Genomic DNA, 18,267 nt, shown 5'->3' with positions numbered 1-18,267 from the left:
ACTTTAGTGTAAGAATCTGGAAACATAATACTAGGACATTTTCATGTTAAATTAAAAACATAAGATCAGGTTATTTTAGTTCATTTATATAATTAAAAATCACATGATAAAGGCATTATTTCTAGGATTTGTTTATGCTTAAAATAATTTAGAAAATGTGTGGCCTACTATGATGGCCTAGTTAATCCTTGCATTGCATGCACCAGGATTGCATATGGGTGCCGGTTTGTGTCCCAACTAATCCACTTCCCTTCCGGCTTCATTTTTGTGACCTGAGAAAGCAGTAGAGGATGGCCCAAAGCACCCAAATGGGAGACTTGGAGGAGGTTCCTGGCTCCTAGCTTCAGATCATTTCAGCTCTAGCTGTTGAGGCTACTTTAGGAGTGACCCAGTGGACGGAAGGTCTTTCTTTGTTTCTCTTTCTCTTTGTAAATCTGTCTTTCCACTAAAAACATTCTTTTTAAAATGAATGAATAAATAAATATTTAAAAAATAAATTTAGAATTTTTTTTTTAATTTATATCAGTAGCTCTCAAACTTCAGTGTTTAAAAAAACCATATGGTGAGTCAGCTAAAATATAGATTGCTGAGTTTACATTCCAGGAATTCTGATTCAGTAGGTTGGGTATGGGGTCCAGAAATCTATATTTTGAACAATAATTGGTAACTGTTGTGAATTAATGATGCAGAGAGATCCCATTTTGAGAATGGCCATTTTAGAGCAGAGCAAGGCAGAATAAAGTAAAACCACATTTTTTTAAGATTTATTTCATTTTTTTTTTCATTGAAAAGTCAGATATACAGGGAGGAGGCAGGACAGAGAGGAAGATTGATGATTCACTTCCCAAGCGAACACAAGGGCCGGTGCTGTGCAGACCCGAAGCCAAGAGCCAGGAACTTCCTCCAGGCCCCCATGTGGGTTCAAGATCCTGATTTCAACTTTGTTTTTAAGATTTATTTCTTTTTATTGGAATGTCATATTTACAGAGAGAAGGAGAGAGAGAGAGAAAGAGAGGAAAAATCTTCCATCCAAGATTGACTTTCTATGTGTCTGCAACGCTGATCCAAAGCCAGGAGCCAGAATCTTCTTCCGGGTCCCCCACGTGGGTGCAGGGTCCCAAGTCCTTGGGCCATCCTTGACTGCTTTCCCAGGCCACAAGCAGGGAGCTGGATGCGAAGCGGGGCTGTCGAGATTAGAACTGGTGCCCATATGGGATCCTGACGCATTCAAGGCAAGGACTTTAATCGCTAGGTCACGGCACTGAGCCCAAACCACATTTTGTTGTTTAGAAGTAATCTATCTGTTCAGTGAATTTTTGTTACACAATGCCAAAGGAAATAAGAAAGGTGAAAGACTAACAGATTTTAGGTTAGTGTTAATAATTGAAATATCTTACTTCTATTGGTGATAATGGGAGGGATTCAAGGAAAGAAGGTGATTTGACAATAAAATTAAACAAACATCTGATAGGCTAGTCAAAAATGAAAAATTAAGAACTTACACTTGAAGCACTGTCCTAGGGTCTCCTACTTCACCTCCATCACCAATGGTCAAGGTGTCATAACCAATCTCCAAATCAAATTCTTCAAAATTTATCTGGATAACCTGGCAACAAAAAGAAAAAAATGTATCTTGAATATCTTGCATGATATAATAAAAACAAAAGGAGAGTAAGCTGAAAAATGAGAGCAAGTTTTGTGCACTCAAATTCACAAAACCCAAATACATTTATTTATACATAAATTTCATATTACATGAATTTCATATTATGGCAGCAAACAATTTCAGAGTATTCCTAAAGACCAGTCTGTACACCAATGCCTGATTTTTTATATGCTGTATTATACCTCATCTATTAAGTTTATAATGAAATAGCATGGCTTGTCTGTATAGAATATCCTTATTTCAAGCAGTTGAAGCATGACCAATGTCAATCTACTTTAATATGGCTTTATAAAAGTATGGGTACTTGGACAATGTGATGGCTTTTCACACAACTGCATACATTTTTTATGAAGTGAACTTAGAGAAACAGGGCATGCTATTATTATGCATTTTTAAATAATAGTTTTGCATATTAATATAATATTAATGTAAAAATAGATGTAATGTAATACATAGATACAATTATATTAATACTATGATATTTCCTTCCTTCCCACCACTCCCCCCTTTCTTTCTATCCTCTTCCATTTTTCCTTACTTCTCCTCTTCTCTCCCTTTCTATATTATTTCCCTGTCTTCTCTTGAGTTTTTGAGGCAAATTTAAAAGAAATATATTTATTTATTTATTTTAAAGTTAATATTACAGTATAGTTCTTCATACACATTCATATGTCCATTATTGCAGGTATAGACAATGATAGAGAGTCCAGTATCTTATGGTCAATATATAGTAAACAGTTTCATTGACAGTCCATCTTTAGAGAGACTTTTTAAAAAAAGTATTTCAAAGGAATATTTTTAATTTTTTAACAGAAATAAGGAGAAAGAGATAAATATCTTCCAACCCCGGTTGTGAAACCAGGAGGCAGGAGCTTCTTGCAGGTTTCCCACAGGGATGCAGGGTCCCAAAAGCATAGGCCATCCTCGGCTAGTTTCCCAGGCATTGGGTAGGGAGCTAGATGGGAAGTGCAGCAGCCAAGACATAAATGGGTACCCAGATAGGATCCTAGCACTTGAAGGTGGAGGATCAACTTGCTGAGCCACACCACTGGCCCCGTATTACATTTTCTTTATCCATTTATGTAACAATGGACACCTTCGTTTATTCCTTAACGTTTGCTCCTGTGAATAATATTTTGCTAGGGATAGCATGAATCTGTAGCTTGATTTAGGTAGTATAAGCATGTTTTTTCTGGTTTTGTGCAACTTCGCTGATTAATCTCATCAAAATCACATAATTTTATTCTAGATATCTTCCAATTTTCGATTCAGTTCATTCCTAAATATATGTTTTGTGTGTGTGTGGATATAGTGAATTGGATTCCTTTCTCAAGCTTAGTTTGAAACCTGTAACTTTACTGAAATGGCTTTCAGTTCTAAAAGGTTTTAGATTTTTCCATGTACAACATCATGTCATTTGAAAATAGACATGGTGACTTCCTCTTTCTTAAATTCTATGTCCTTTACTTCTTCATCTCCCTGATTGCTCCTGATACTTCTTCCATCGCCACACTGAGCAGGAGTGCTCAAAGTGGGCGCCTTTGTATTTTCCAGATCTAAGGGAAGCTGTTTTCAGTTTTTCCATTCAGTATTATAGTGCTTGCTGGTCTCCCACAAATAAGCTTCATACGTTTGAGGTATGTTCCTTCTGTACCTGACTTTGGAGTATTTTTTTCTTTTTTAAATTATGAAAAGGTGATGAGTATGATCAAGTACTATATTGAACCTATTGAGATGAACACATCTTTTTTGCTATTCATTTTGCCAGTATGATTTATGGCTTTTTTTATTTTGAAAATGTTAAACTACTCTTACATTCCCACTAGATCAAAATTTATGATCCTTTTATGTGGTATAATATCGGTTGGCCAATGTTTTTGCTGAGAATTTTGTACATATGTTTATCAAGAAAACTGGTTTGCAGTTTTCTTTTTGGTTTCTTGCTAGGGGGATGAGGGAGTGATGCAAACGTCATATATAAGTTTTTAAAGATTTATTTTTTATTATTTTTATTGGAAAGGCGAATATACAGAGAGGAGAGACAGAGAGGAAGATCTTCCGTCTGATGATTCACTCCCCAAGTCAGCGCAATGGCTGATGCTATGCCAATCCGAAGCCAGGAGCCTCTTCCGGGTCTCCCACATGGGTGCAGGGTCCCAAAGCTTTGGGCCGTCCTCGACTGCTTTCCCGGGCCACAGGCAGGGAGCTGGAAGGGAAGCGGGGCTGCCTGGATAGAACTGGCGCCCATATGGGATCCTGGTCCTGCAAGGTGAGGACCTTAACCACTTGCGCCACCGCGCTGGGCCCCATATATAAGTTTTGTAGTTGCATCCTCTTCAGTGTTTCAGAACAGTTTAAAAAGTATTGGAATTAGTTCTTCAAATTAGAATTCCATAGGAAAGCCATCGAGTCCTGGACTTCTTTGATGGGACACTTGTAAAGATGTCTTAAATTCCACTGGTAGCTATGGGTCTGTTTAGAGTGTCAACATCTTCTTGATTTAATCTTATTAGCTTTCATGTATCCAAGAATTTAGCAATTTCCCTGAAATTTTCATTAGTTACAGTTTTCATAGTTTCTTATGAAACTTTCCATTTCTGCAATATTGTTTGCAGTGCCTCCTTTTGTACCTCTAGTTTTATTTGAGTTTTTTCTCTTATTCTTCTCTTCGTTTCATTGTTAATTGGCTAAACATTTGTCTATTTTGTTTATCTTCTTAAAAATCTAAGTTTCCAATCTCAGTGCTGTGGCCTAGCGGCTAAAGTGCTTGCCTTGCACACACTGGGATCCCATATGGGTGCAGGTTCTAATCCCAGCAGTCTTGGTTCCCATCCATATCCCTGCTTGTGGCATGGGAAAGCAGTAGAGGATGGCCCAAAGCTTTGGAACCCTGCACCTGCCTGGGAGACCTGGAGGAAGTTCCTGGTTCCTGGCTCTAGGTCACCTTAGCTCCAGCAGTTGCAGTCACTTAGGGAGTGAGTCATCAAACAGAAGATATTCATCTCTCTCTATATATATATATGTGTGTGTATGTATATGTATGTATATATATGACTTTGCAATAAAAATAAATCTTTTTTAAATCGAAATTTCCATTTTATTGATACTTTATTTTCTTATTTCCTGCTCTGATTCTTATTATTTCTTTACTGTTGCTGATTGGGAGTTTTGTTTGTATTTATTTTTCTAAGTCTTTGAGATGTATTATTAGACCATTTACAGGAGTTTTTTTTCTTTAGTTTAATGAAAGATTTAATAATATGACTGTTCCTTTTAACATTGCTTTTATTGTATACTATACATTTTGATTTATTGTATTGTCATTTTTATTTCAAGAAGGCTTTTGACTTCTATATTAATTTCTTCAATGATTTCTTGATCATTCAGTAATACGCTTTTAAATTACATATGATTATAAATGCCCTATTGTTCTTATTGTTGATCACTAATTTATTTCTTGGTTGTCTAAAAATATATGGAATCACTTTAATCTTTCTAAATTTACTGAGATTTCATCTGTGGCCTTATATAGAAAATATTCCATGTTCTGATGTGAACAATGCACTGTGTCGCCTTTAGGTTGAATGTCCTATAAATGTCTATTAGCTCTACTTGCTCAACAGTGCATTTCAACTATGATGTATTGGAATTTTTCCTCTTCTCTACTTTTAGGGATATTAATATCTCCAGCATACATCTGGCAGGTCTTGTGTTATGGTTTTTATAACTTCTTGTTAAACTTTTAGCAAAAAATAATGCCCCTTTTTATCTCTTACACAGTTTTTGATTAAACGTCAGTTTTATCTGATATCAGGACAGCTACTCTTCATTTTTTATTTCTATTTGCCTTGTGTGTATCTTTTTCTAGCCCTTCTTATCAAGCTGTAAAATAGTAAAGTGAGATTTTTGAATAGAAAAATCAATGAAATGTAGACAGGAAATGTAGATAAGCAAATCTTTTATAAGCATTAAATTGCAAGTAGCATGAGAGGATTGTTGTAAAATTGCCCCTCTTTATGGTTCCTTCTATAATATCTAAAGTAACCAAATTTTTCTTCTTTTTAGTTTTATATAATATGAAAATGAAATAAGATAGTAATATAAAAAATCAACAAGTGGTCATCATTGTGATATTAATGACACCCCTACAAGTTAAACTGCTAGCAGCGCTGGAAAATTTAGTAGAAGAAAATAATGCAGATTAGCATCAAAAAGTACATCATCCATTTCTCGTATTTTATTTGTCCTGAACTACTGAGAGTTAAGAGAGACAGGCAAGCAAAGCATTGCTTTTGCAACACAGGACCAAAGAAACTAGAATAATTAAATATGCTTTAAAACAGTTAAATAATTTATAATTGTATTGACTTTTTTCTATATAAGCTATTGCCTAGGCTGTCATTGTAGGAACCTTGATTTCATTATATTTATAGTATTCTATTTATTGACAGTTATGTTAAACATTTTAAGCTACTAGTGAAGTCAATTAAAATTATTACTAATTTCAACCATTGCCTTTCCTAAGGTGTTAAATCTCTAAATGACACTAGATACTAAATGCTGTGCGACTTCTCATCAGCTCCTTCTAACTTGCGTGTAAATGCAGCAGACAACTCCATGTCTAGTTCCTTGACACCCATGTGGGAGACCAACACAGAGTTCCTGGATTTGGGGATTAGACTAGCCTAACCCAGACTGTTTCGCCCATTAGTGAGTGAACCAGAGAATGGAGTTTTACGCCTCTCCTCTGTCAATCTCTATATGTCTATTTATCCATCTCTATCTCTGTTGCTGTGCCTTTCAAATAAAAAAAAAAACCTTTAAAATAAAGAGTTTTCATATGTACTTTGTTATAACTGGTAAAGAATCTATGTGTTTTAATTTTTACTTTGTGTACAACACACAGTTTAGAACATGACTTGTTAATCCTTGTATTTAGGAAATAGTGGAGAGTTCCACTTAATACTTCATACCAATGCATTTTTAATGGCAAATGTTTATTTTGAGTGAACCACAGGGCTTAGAACAATACCTGCATTGTTTTATTTTGCTTCCTAAAGTATATACAGTGCATGTTTATGCCTTAATTTTTTTTCCTGCCAGGTTTGAACAGATATTTTTTTCCTTGGAAAGCATGAGTCTTGGTAGAATGCATAGAATTCTTCACAAAAGTATCTTATTGTATATTGCTTACTATTCATTGTATCCAAAGTGTAGCCTAGGAGACTTTATTTGAATATCAGTCAACCATGTATCTTATGCATTTCATTTAAAAAACAGATTGTGAATTCTGGCACAGGCTGATAAAAGATACATCTCATTTCAGAGGAATAAGTGGTTGTACTGAAAATTTAGAGAAACATTGTACAACAAGGGAGAAAAATCTTGCTAGCAGTGGGATCCAAAAGCTGCAGAATCTTATATCAAGGTAAAACTATAAAGGAATGAAATAGACTCTTCTACATTCCAGGCTTATCATGAAATGTATTCTATCTCCAGAGAAGTTGGTATTCACCTTTTTTTCCCAGGAAAATATGATACAGTTGTGCACACTATGGACCACTATGCAGCTTTGCTTTCTTTCCTTCAGAATGGGAGTTTCATGGAAGCTATCATCTTTGTTCCCTTTCACTGCATACTGGGTGTGGTAACTAGCATCTCTCTTGGTCACAAGTCTTCAGACAATAAGCATATTTGGTTGTAATTGAGAAGCAAATATGTCACAGAGTTTCTTGGCTTGTCCTTCCAAGCACTAAGTATCGGAGATTGGGGGTATTATATATTAATGAAGATAAAACATATGCTTCTTTTAGACATTTTCAAAGCAAATGAAGAGGAAAAAGGATATGGCTGGATGGATATTTGATTGCCAAAGGACAAGATTCTGGCAGACACTATTTATGCCTTTCCAGTCATTCTTCTGGCTACTGGATCGAGACTGGTTTAGCCCCAGTCAATGTAGCCACATTTGGAGAATGAATTAGCATATGGAAGATCTCTGTCTTTTCTTTTATCTCTGTAACTCTGACATTCAAGTAAACAAATAAACCTTTTAAAACATTTCAAAATAGGTCTTGGAGTTGAAGACATTTCTTATTATTCTTTTAGTAGCTGATTCTTGCAACAGGCATTTTTTACACATATAATTAGTACAGCATTCAAATTATCCTTTGATGGTGTCTAACTAAACAAGTTAACATACTCTAATATTAATAGACAGTAATACTCATTACTGAGGCAGGACAATGTGACTAAGACACAAGAAAAGCCCAGAATTAAAGACACATCTCTGTTCCTAAATATTATTTTGGGCAATTCTTTACACATAAAAGAAAGTTTATAATCAATGTTCTAATGTTGAAATATGAATTACATTAAAAACTTGGTTTGTAAAACAATATATCCTCAACTGTCCTTTATACACTAAGTTAAATTAATCAAAACAAATATTTTCTTCTGTTCACAGTGCATCTTGAGAGTGGGGTTCTCTTTTGGGCAACTGCATTATTAAAAAGAAGAGTTTCCCTACCATATTTTATGATATTAAAACATCCTCTTTTCCTGCATTACATTTGGATGAAAAGTTACTCTAACATTAATAACTCTTTTTCCTACATGTGGTGGAAATACAGAGTACACAATGCATATATAAATTAAAATGCAGAAATTTAAAAATAACTCCATGTCAAATAACTAATGTCATATCCAATAACAGTACTTTCTTAATATGCTTTCCAATCCTTGAAAGTCACAATTTAATGTGAAAGCAAGACATAAACAAAATACACATAATACCTAGGCTGAGTACTTCAAGATATGAGCACACAGGAAGTTGCAAGAATAGAGATGAGATCATCAAATCAGGGAAAGTAAGTTATTGATTTTGTTAAATATCAGATACCTATTCATTGTGCATGCCTACAATAATGGCGTTTAAACAAATAGCTTAAGTGAAGAAAACATTTCAATAAGGAAACCAGTAAGATTTGTAAAGGTTAGGAACAGTCAAAACTGCTATTAAATATATGACTAGGTCAGGAGGGTGAGAAATAAAAGGATATCACCTTTAACAATCTCCCTTTTGTCAAGAAAGGTCTGCTTGAAACTGTAAACATAGCTATTTTCCCTTTTCTGTTTGTTTGGTCACTCTGTTGTTTTAAATCAAGGCCTGTAGTTTATTGTTAACTTTTCTGAATCAAAACTTGGTAGCACTGTTAACCCATGTCTGGTTTCAGTTTATTCTTAATCTTCTGCTCCAAGATTGCTCCTTCGAGTAGAACACCTACTCTCTCTAGTAAATACCATAACTGCTCAATTCCAGTTTCATTTGGATGCCTGTTTTTTTTCTCCTACTATGTATTCTTTGCCTACACTCTTTTGTCTGTGCCCATATCTATTCCCATATCTATATTTCTTCTACAGTACTTCTCTTTACGAAGCCACTTAGTCCACACATAAGCCCTAAAAGTACTAAGTAACCTCCAACCTAAGAGCACAGAATTTAGAAGTATGATAGTGCGGAGTTGGGGGTGCAAAGCTGGATGGTGGGGATTTACTCTTAACAACAGTAATGTTAAAAGGGATAAATAATAAATAATGTTATTAGGGATAAATAATAAATTAGTGTCTAGAGGTGAGACTTGTTAAATATATAATGGTAGTAGGAATAAGTTAGTGTTGAGTGGTGATAAGGCAGCCTATCAACTGTTAACATAACATATATGGTTGGCTTCTGTAACCATTGCTTGGCTTTGCTGCATAAAGAACAGGACCGATGCCATAATCGGCCCAAAGTCAGAGAGTAGGCCTAAGTCTCACTTCACTCCAAAGTTTTATTTTCATCAGTGTGACGGAGTGGGCAGTGGGGAACGGCTTTAGGAATTGGGCCAATCATCGGCATCCACACATCCGTGAGTGACGTGACCAAGATTAGGACTGCTTGCTGGAGCTGTGTTGTACGTGACTGGGAGGGAATAAAAACAGTCTGCAAGAGACAAGCGAGGTCTTTGTCAAGACTCCACTGCGATGCATGAGTCATAAACCCCACCTCGACCTAGCAATAAAGTTTCTTTGCTTTTGCATTGATGCATGTGGAACTTGTCTGCCCATGATTTGGGTATCTTTTGGACCTAAAAATACTTCAAATACCTCCTCTTGAGTTAGGACAAACTTATGTGTAACTTTCACTGCACAGGATCATCCTGGATCTTAGATTTTTTTTTTTCATGAAATTATATGATTGAATCACTTTATCTTGGATTTTTTTTTCATGAAATTATATGATTGAATCGCTTTTCTTCCCATGCTGATTCTTCTAAAGTCCGAAGGTTTTGTTTTTGTTGTTGTTGTTGTTGCTGTTGTTTGTTTTGTTTTGTTTGAGGGTGCTTTCTTTAAAAGTTCTTTGTCTTGTGTCTGCTTTTTTTTTCTGAACCTAAACTAAGGCAGCTGTAATCTGCAGAAAAGTGACATGTTTTTTCTAGCAGAGATCACATATCTTGACTTGGAGTTGGCACATATTCCAAAATGTTTGTAGTTAAGTGGGCAGGCTAAATAAAATAATGAAAGGCTACCTTCAGTGATGAATCAGTGACAAGAATTGGTCTAACAGTTGGTGTTACAACCAGGGTTCATGGGTGTATTCAAATAACTGCAGATGTTATGGAAAAGAATATTGAATGGGCATAAAGAAAAACCATGGACTTCAATGTTGTAGGGAATGTTATGAATGCATTTAAAAATTAATTAGTTGATTATAAGCTGTATCTTTACTTGTTTAAAAATACACAAAAAGATTTGTTTAGAAGGAAGATACATTGTCTATGAAGAGTTGGTCTTTTCTTTACCTGAATTTATGCTTGGGACAGATATTATTAAAAATACTAATAATAAGAAGAGAGAAACCTCTACCTAATAAAATACTTGCACAAGAACAAAACCCATGAGGATTCAGCAAGACGGGCAATCAGAGTAGTCAGGTAAAGCCGGCAGTTCAGAGACCTAGGAGACAAAATTAGGTGGAACAAAGAGCTGAAGAAGAAAAATCACTGGGCAGGGTGAGTAAGGCTCCCTGGAGACCATAAGATGGAAGCAGGAACCGTGCAGACAAGGAAAAAGTACTGAAAATGTCCAAAGTTGTAGCCAGCACCCCAAAAGGAAGTGGAACACATGTGAGTCATGGAAAGGCACCCCAACCCACAGACAAAAGCCTAGTAAATTTTGAACCAGCAAAAAGGGAACAAGATCAAGCTGACTCCTGGCGGGAGGCTCCCCAAGGAGACAGTGGGCAGCAAAAAAGCAAAGGACAAAACACTAATGAAGGGAGGCACTACTGTGGAAATCCCCACGCTCCTAGTCCATCACCTGACCCTCAGGGAGCTGACCCTTGGCGAGCAAGTTGAGAGGGAGCCTCTGGGGAGAGAATCCGCTAAGGAAGGGACTCTCAGAGACCAGAATCCACTCCATACCCAGAGGATTTATGCTCCAGATCTATCAAGAGACACCAAAACCTCCTAAGAGAAGACACTGAATGCCTTGGGAGAAAGGGGTGGGCAGAGTCTGGATTGGGATCAGCTGTGTAAATCCCAGTATGAGCCGCAGCAAAAGCCTGGGTCACTCGGCCACCAAAATGGGAGTGAATACAGCAAAATAACACTCCCCCAAATGGGAGTGAAAACCTAAAGGGGTGACTTGTGCATCCACAGAAGAACTACCTGGTGGTATGCTTGAAGAGAATCTGAATAAACCCAATAAAAATATCCCAGAACTGTATGACACCATTATCCAAGTCTTTGTCATCATTTTGATAACATCATTCACTTAAAATCCTCTTCAGAATAAGATGGTATAAGTCACAAGCACATGTATATCATACATTAAGTTTTTAAGACAATTTTCAATGCAAACAATCCTATTTGGTAACTTATATGATGCTTTAAGATTTCGTTGACATGACAGAGCAAAATAATTAGTCTGCTTTAATGATGAGAAGAGTCAGAGTACTGCAATGATGTCCACAGGAGACCAGAACTTTTGACTGTTAAGTCCAAATCCTGCTTATGCATTATTTCTATATCTATATCTATATCTATATCTATATTATCTATATCTATATCTACATCTACATAAATAGATAAAGCTATTTATAAATAGGCCAGGAAGCTCCACAGGATTTTAAATATGTGCACTTAGCATCATGCCACTATCTTACTTAATTCACAGTTCACTTGGTTTGTAATAAACTGCATTTCCTGAATCAGAAGATGTAAATGTGAGCCACATTAAGAGGGAAAAGTACATGTTTATTGCCTCAGAAAACAAAAATGTCATCTTTACATACTATAACCCAATGATATTTTTAAAAATAGCCATAGCCAATTATTATTATTTCAATTATTTGTTTTCCAACATGACTTCTGTTAAACCATCAAGTTATCTTGTGAACTATAGTCAACCTCGTGTCCCTGCATTTATTGTCTTTATATTTTCCTATGCTTGATTAATTTGATTTTTAATTCCCAATAAGTTCTTAGTTGTGAGATTTTCTGACCATCTAAAGAGATCTGTATTATTTTTATAATCATTCAAAGCAGTTAAAAGACCCTTACATTTGAAGTAAGAGAAAAGATTTACCAAAAGTTTACATAAAATTCTGCTCATTCAAATTTTCAGTTTACTTACTTATGTGGAAGAATTCTTAAAATATTTTGCTTAGTAATGACTCATAGTTAAATTATAATTTCCTAACTACTTCTGAAAATGTTATTGAAAATTGGGACAATAATAGTAAGATAACTAAATTAGCATATGGCTCAAAGAACTGAATTACACTCAAATACAGGTAAGGATTGAGAAAATAGGCACATAATACATTTTAAGATACTGCAAGATATGTCAGAGAATCACCCTGAGAGAATAAACCATGGTAACAAGTATTGCAACAGATAGTTTATACTAGATCAAGAGACAGTAATAAAAGAAGGTGACAAGCAATAGAAAACTGCTTTGGCTGAGTTAACTAAAGCATATTTTAGGATAAGGGAATATATCATGCAAACAAGAAAAAGCTAAAAGGTCACACTGAAGGAGGCCAGCAAAACTCTGTGTTGTAGGGAACAGGGAACACTCTGCAGGAATGAGCACCTCATTTAAATGCTGGTTTTCAAGAGTTTCAGTGTATACTTGGGGGGATTAGTTTGTCTCCGTGGATCTCTTTCTTGCAACTACAAATGGGGAGAGCAGTTGCATTCACATTTCAGTGGTGGTGAAATGCTTAGTAAATGTCATATTTAAAGTACTTTTGCTCAATGTATATAAACTATTGCCATGTACTAGTATTGTAAAAGACACTCAGATGCATCAATTCAAATATTTTTCAATATGTAGCATTTTTCAAGGCTCAGAAACTAATGGACTGATCTAGTTTGGGTCACAAGACATCAACATTAGAATTGCTGGGGTGGAAGTGTAGCCTAGTGGTTAAGTCATCTGTGTTCCAGGCTGGAAAGAGTATACAAGTGTAACATTTGATGTCAGCTCACAGCTAAGACTTCCTGCCAATGCACACTATGAAGGAGAGTGGTGATGGTGCAATGAATTGGGGTTTCTGCTATGTGGGACACCTGGATTGAGGCCCTGGTTCCTGATTTCATCTCTAAGAGGTCCCAGGTAGCTACTCCAGACATTGAGGGAGAACTATCTTTTTCTCTCTCTCCCACACGCACACACACACTCATGTACATAATTAAATGTACAGATGAGAAATACAGTGATAAATGCCTATTAACTGACTCTTTGAAAACACTATTTAAAATTTTACTGGGCCCAGCATGGTAGCCTAGCAGCTAAAATCCTCGCCATGCACATGCCATGATCCCATATGAGCACCAGTTCTAACCCCAGCAGCCCCACTTTCCATCCAGCTCATTGTTTATGGGCTGGGAAAACAGTTGAGGATGGCCCAAAGCCTTGGAACCCTGCACCCACGTGGGAGAGCTGGAAGAAGCTCCTGGCTTTGGATCAACACAGCTCTGACTATTGTAGCCATGTGGGGAGTGAATAAACAGATGGAAGATCTTTCTCTGTCTCTCCTCCTCTCTGTATATCTGACTTTCCAATAAAAATAAATCTTAAAAAATTACTGATATAAGAGGTATGAAAACCATAATCTATAAGTAATAACAAATATATCATATCTTTAATTATAAGCTCCACATAGTCAACTGATTAGCTTGGAATACTGTAGTTAATATTTTCCAAATTATTTTATCTGTTTCTAACTTATGACTATAATTCATGAAATAACATGTATAACTCTGAAATGAATGTCGGTTGATATTTCCTCTATGTTAAGGAATTAAAAACATCATAAAAATGCAAATATGCATCAGAACATTATTTCTTTATCAATTATATGAATGACTTCATTTTGTACATATTGTAGAAAAACTGTTCAGCATATAAGGATAATCGTTTCACCTCATCTGATTATTCTTCTCATTCCTAAAAGCGAATAAGCTTGGTTAACACTGATCACTGATTTACCTGAATTCATGCTACTCAATTTTGAATATGCCATATTTTGAATATAAGTCATATTTTTCAGCATGAAGGGAAAAATAATATCCTCAGAAGGAGCTGATTTTCCCTCCCAACTAGTACAACCTCCATCCTAAAAAGTAAAACTAAATCGATTTGTGTTATGGTTTCCTATATGAAAGAACATGTGGTATTTAAACTTTTGGGATTAACTTATTTCACTGAGCATAATGGTCTCTAGTTGGGACCATCTAGTTGCAAATGGTATAATTTCATTCTTTTTAATAGCTGAGTAATATTCCAAGGGATAGCTGTACCACAGTTTCTTTAACTACTCTTCTTTGGACACACATCTGGCTTGTGCTAAATTTTGTGGGTAGGGGAGCTGCATCCCCTGTGTTGTTTTGATCTTTTTTATTTAATTTTCATTTCTTTCAAATACTTTCTTTCCTCTTGTCCAATTCATCACTGGCTCATGGATTACACAGTAGCATCATTCTACCCAGAGACTTTCATGTTTTCTTTTTGTCACCCATGAGTTGGTTACTCAGTGGTGCATTTTTTTTACTCCATGGTGCTGTGATTTTGTTGTTGTTCTTCTAACTCATGCAAGTTGTTGACCGTATTTCATGGCTTCTCATTTAAGGGAAGGTTTAGTGATGGAGTAATAGAGACTGCCGTATCCAGATGTGAGGTTACAATGTAATATGCATCTCTGCTTCCAAAGATGAACTTCCAATGAAACTGTTGGAAATGTGTAGACAACAGGATGTTGGATTGTCTGAAATCATCTGTGCCAGCAATGTCGGGAGACACTTAAATAACAGACTGATGGAATCATGACTCTCCATGGAGGACTATACTATTGTAGCAACGTGGGCAAAATCAGTTGGAGGGCGGGATTTTGGGGTGGGGAGATCTCAGTCTCTATGAAATTGCAGCATAAAATTCAAAATTCTAAATAAAAAGTTAACAAAAATAAGTATAGCTAAATCAAAATTGTATTTTATACATTTGATTGCTATAATATAGCCTGAATTTATAGAATTGCAAAGTTTCTTATGTAAAAACTAGGGAGCTGATTGAGAAGGGAAGCAGACCTGACATTTGAAATGCAGATATGTCTATGATGAAGCTGTAACTCTTTAAACTCCAAGTATCCTGTCTATTTTTCACCATGTTTTAATTACTTGTAAAAAATTCACCCGAAGTAAACACCTGATGACTTCTAATGTAGATAATTTTTCTCCTAATTGTCTAAAATGAGGGGAACGTACAATGAGGCAGCCATTAGCAACATCTGCATACTAGGTACTTGTCATGTTGTTCAAAAATTTGCTAAAATATATGATAGATTATCGAACACTGTAATTATACTATATTTTAAAATTTACATTGTTCATGGCCCCCGTGTGGTAGCCTAGCAGCTAAAGTCCTCACCTTGCACATGCCAGGATCCTATAAAGGGTGCTGATTTGAGTCACATTAGAACCAGCCCACTTCACACCCAGCTCCATGCTTGTGGCCTGGGAAAGCAGTCAAGGATGGCCCAAAACCTTGGGACCCTCAACCTGCTTGGGAGACCTGGGGGACCTGGTTCCTGGTTTCAGATGGGCTCAGGTCTGGCCATTGTGGTCACTTGGCAAGTGAATCATCGGACAGATGATCTTCCTCTCTGTCTCTCCTCCTCTCTACATATCTAACTTTATAATAAAAATAAATAAATCTTTTTTAAAAAAATCTTAAATTCTAATTCTGCACAACTACAGAGAATCTTGATTCTGCCCTCTTGTATCTTTACAAGTATATTATAGTTTCTGAAAAATTTTTCTATTATTAGTTTATTCAAATCATGAAAGTATTATGTGTTTCTACATAGTAAGGTCTAAAATCAAGCAGAAAAATCTGAAAGATCAATAATTTGCTCAAATTAGTTTATAATGTCTATGTATCATGAATGTATAGACAAAGAGATATACAGTACAGCTAGGAAAACAGGAGAGGAATAAGAGGCAGGGTCCTTTGATCATGGTGCAGCATGTTGGGTCAACATGTGTTCCTCTCACATGCTGGGATGACAATTTGGGACTGCCTGCACAGCCTCAGGTCCAGCTTTCCCGAGAAAGCAACAAAAATGGCCTTGGGTATTTGGGCCTCTGCAACATGTGTTGGTATTTGTGAGGGCGGATTGCGTTCTGAACTCCTATCTTTTAGTCGTAAGCAGATCTGGTCATTATCGCCATGGAAGAAGTAAGACACATATGGAAGATTTTTTCTTTCTCTTTTTCTGTAACTCTGCCACTTAAAAAAAATAAATAAAATCTTTACAAAAAAAAGTAGCTTGAAATATAGGTAGATGGATGAGTGAAGGATAGGTGGGTAGATACACACATAGACATAGGCACTTCACACTGTGTTGAGGCCATAAGCTACTGCTCCCTTCAAATACACCTTTGTGAGGCTTACCACCTACCATTATTATACTCTCAGTAACTCTCCCCTTTAAGTTAGGCATCTGGAATTTTTTTTTCAGTTGTATGTACATGAAACAATTATAAGATATTAATGTTCCAGCTATGAAACTAATGAATGTGATTTTTTTTACATTGAGAAGATTAAGGAGGGGAATTTTAAAATATTTGGAGAAAGTGTAGGATCTTAGGATATCTTATGATATAGTGTTTAACAATGAGTGTGTAACATAATAAATGCAGATTTAATTCAATTGACCAGGCTAGTTTAAAGCCCTAGTTTTAGTATTTTTCACTTGCTAATATGGAAAAATGCAAACTATATTCATAAGCAAAATATTGTGATTAACAGGAAAAACATCTCTTACAAAAGCCTATAGACAAGGTATAATGCACTTTTCAGTTTGATTTTTAATATTCAGTCATTATATTTTATTTCCAGTTAATTATATAGGATAGACACTGATGCATAACAATGAGTGTAACCTCTAGAGAAGGCAAAAGGAATGCAAGGCCACATAACTCAATTCAGGTCTCCCATGTAGGTGGCAGATGTCCAAGAACTTGAGCCATCACTTGTTGCCTGCACCATGCATTAGTATGAAGTTGGATTGGAGATGTGGACAGCTTTAGAGGTGACATAACATACTGCTTTACCATATCTGCTGCTTCGATGTCTTTTAACGCAGACTCCATGAGAATTGGACAATTTGTGAAAAGTACACATAACGCTTGAGATTTTGCTAAGTATTCACCCAAAGTTAATTTTTCAACTACTCTTTATTTTACATTTTCTCAACAACTTTGCACATAAAAAACGAAATACTAAACTGATAAGAACAGATACTACACTTTACATGGCTGACTGGCTTAACTTCATGTTCCATTTTTCCCATTTACATAGGCAACTTAGAGCAGAGTAGGTTTCTTGCATAGTTTTTCCTGGTGCATAAATAAGGGTTCAACAATGAGACAAATGTAGCTGACTAATCAAATGATTTTTTAAAGATTTATTTGTTTTTATTGCAAAGTCAGATATACAGAGAGGAGGAGAGAGAGAGAGAGGACAATCTTCCATGTTTTGATTCACTCTCCAAGCAGCCACAACAGCTGGAGCTTGGCTGATCGGAAGCCAGAAGCTCACAGCGTCCTCCAGGTCTCCCACCTGGGTGCAGCGTCCCAAAGCTTTGGGGCATCCTGGACTGCCACAAGCAAGTAGCTGGATGGGAAGCAGCTCTCCGGCATTAGAACCAGTGCCAACATGGGATCCTGGCACATGCAAGGCGAGGACTTTAGCAGCCACTAGAGTATTGCACCAGGCTCCGTGACTACTCAACTGATTTTTAAGTGAACACATCAGCTGTTAAGATGAGATGTCTAGAATTTAATTGAAACATTCCTTGGAAATATTACATACCTTATGTAGTTAATGTGTTTAATAAGTGCATTACGGTTTGAACTACAATCAAATCTAATTTTATGAGTACTCCCATGAAGTTTTCTAACACAGATAATACCACAAAATCTGAGACCAGAGAGGAATTTAAATCTTTGCAATTAAAGTTTCTATATTGAAATGAAATCATAGTTTATAAG

General features: G+C 36.0%; 1 protein-coding gene across 3 annotated transcripts in view; it reads right to left on the bottom strand.

The window, feature by feature from the left end:
• Positions 1-18,267, bottom strand: part of CSMD3 (CUB and Sushi multiple domains 3) — an 873,364-nt gene that overhangs the window by 466,378 nt on the left and 388,719 nt on the right. For all 3 annotated transcript variants that reach the window (XM_040979396.1, XM_040979397.1, XM_040979398.1), the window contains one exon: positions 1,503-1,606. In XM_040979396.1, the coding sequence (XP_040835330.1) occupies positions 1,503-1,606 (104 nt within the window). The remainder of the gene's footprint in view (positions 1-1,502; positions 1,607-18,267) is intronic.

This window comes from Ochotona curzoniae, unplaced genomic scaffold, assembly GCF_017591425.1.
Source record: "Ochotona curzoniae isolate NIBS_2020 unplaced genomic scaffold, NIBS_Ocur_1.0 contig_3190, whole genome shotgun sequence".
Classification (NCBI taxonomy): Eukaryota; Metazoa; Chordata; class Mammalia; order Lagomorpha; family Ochotonidae; genus Ochotona; species Ochotona curzoniae.
This window is presented reverse-complemented; position numbering and strand designations above follow the sequence as displayed.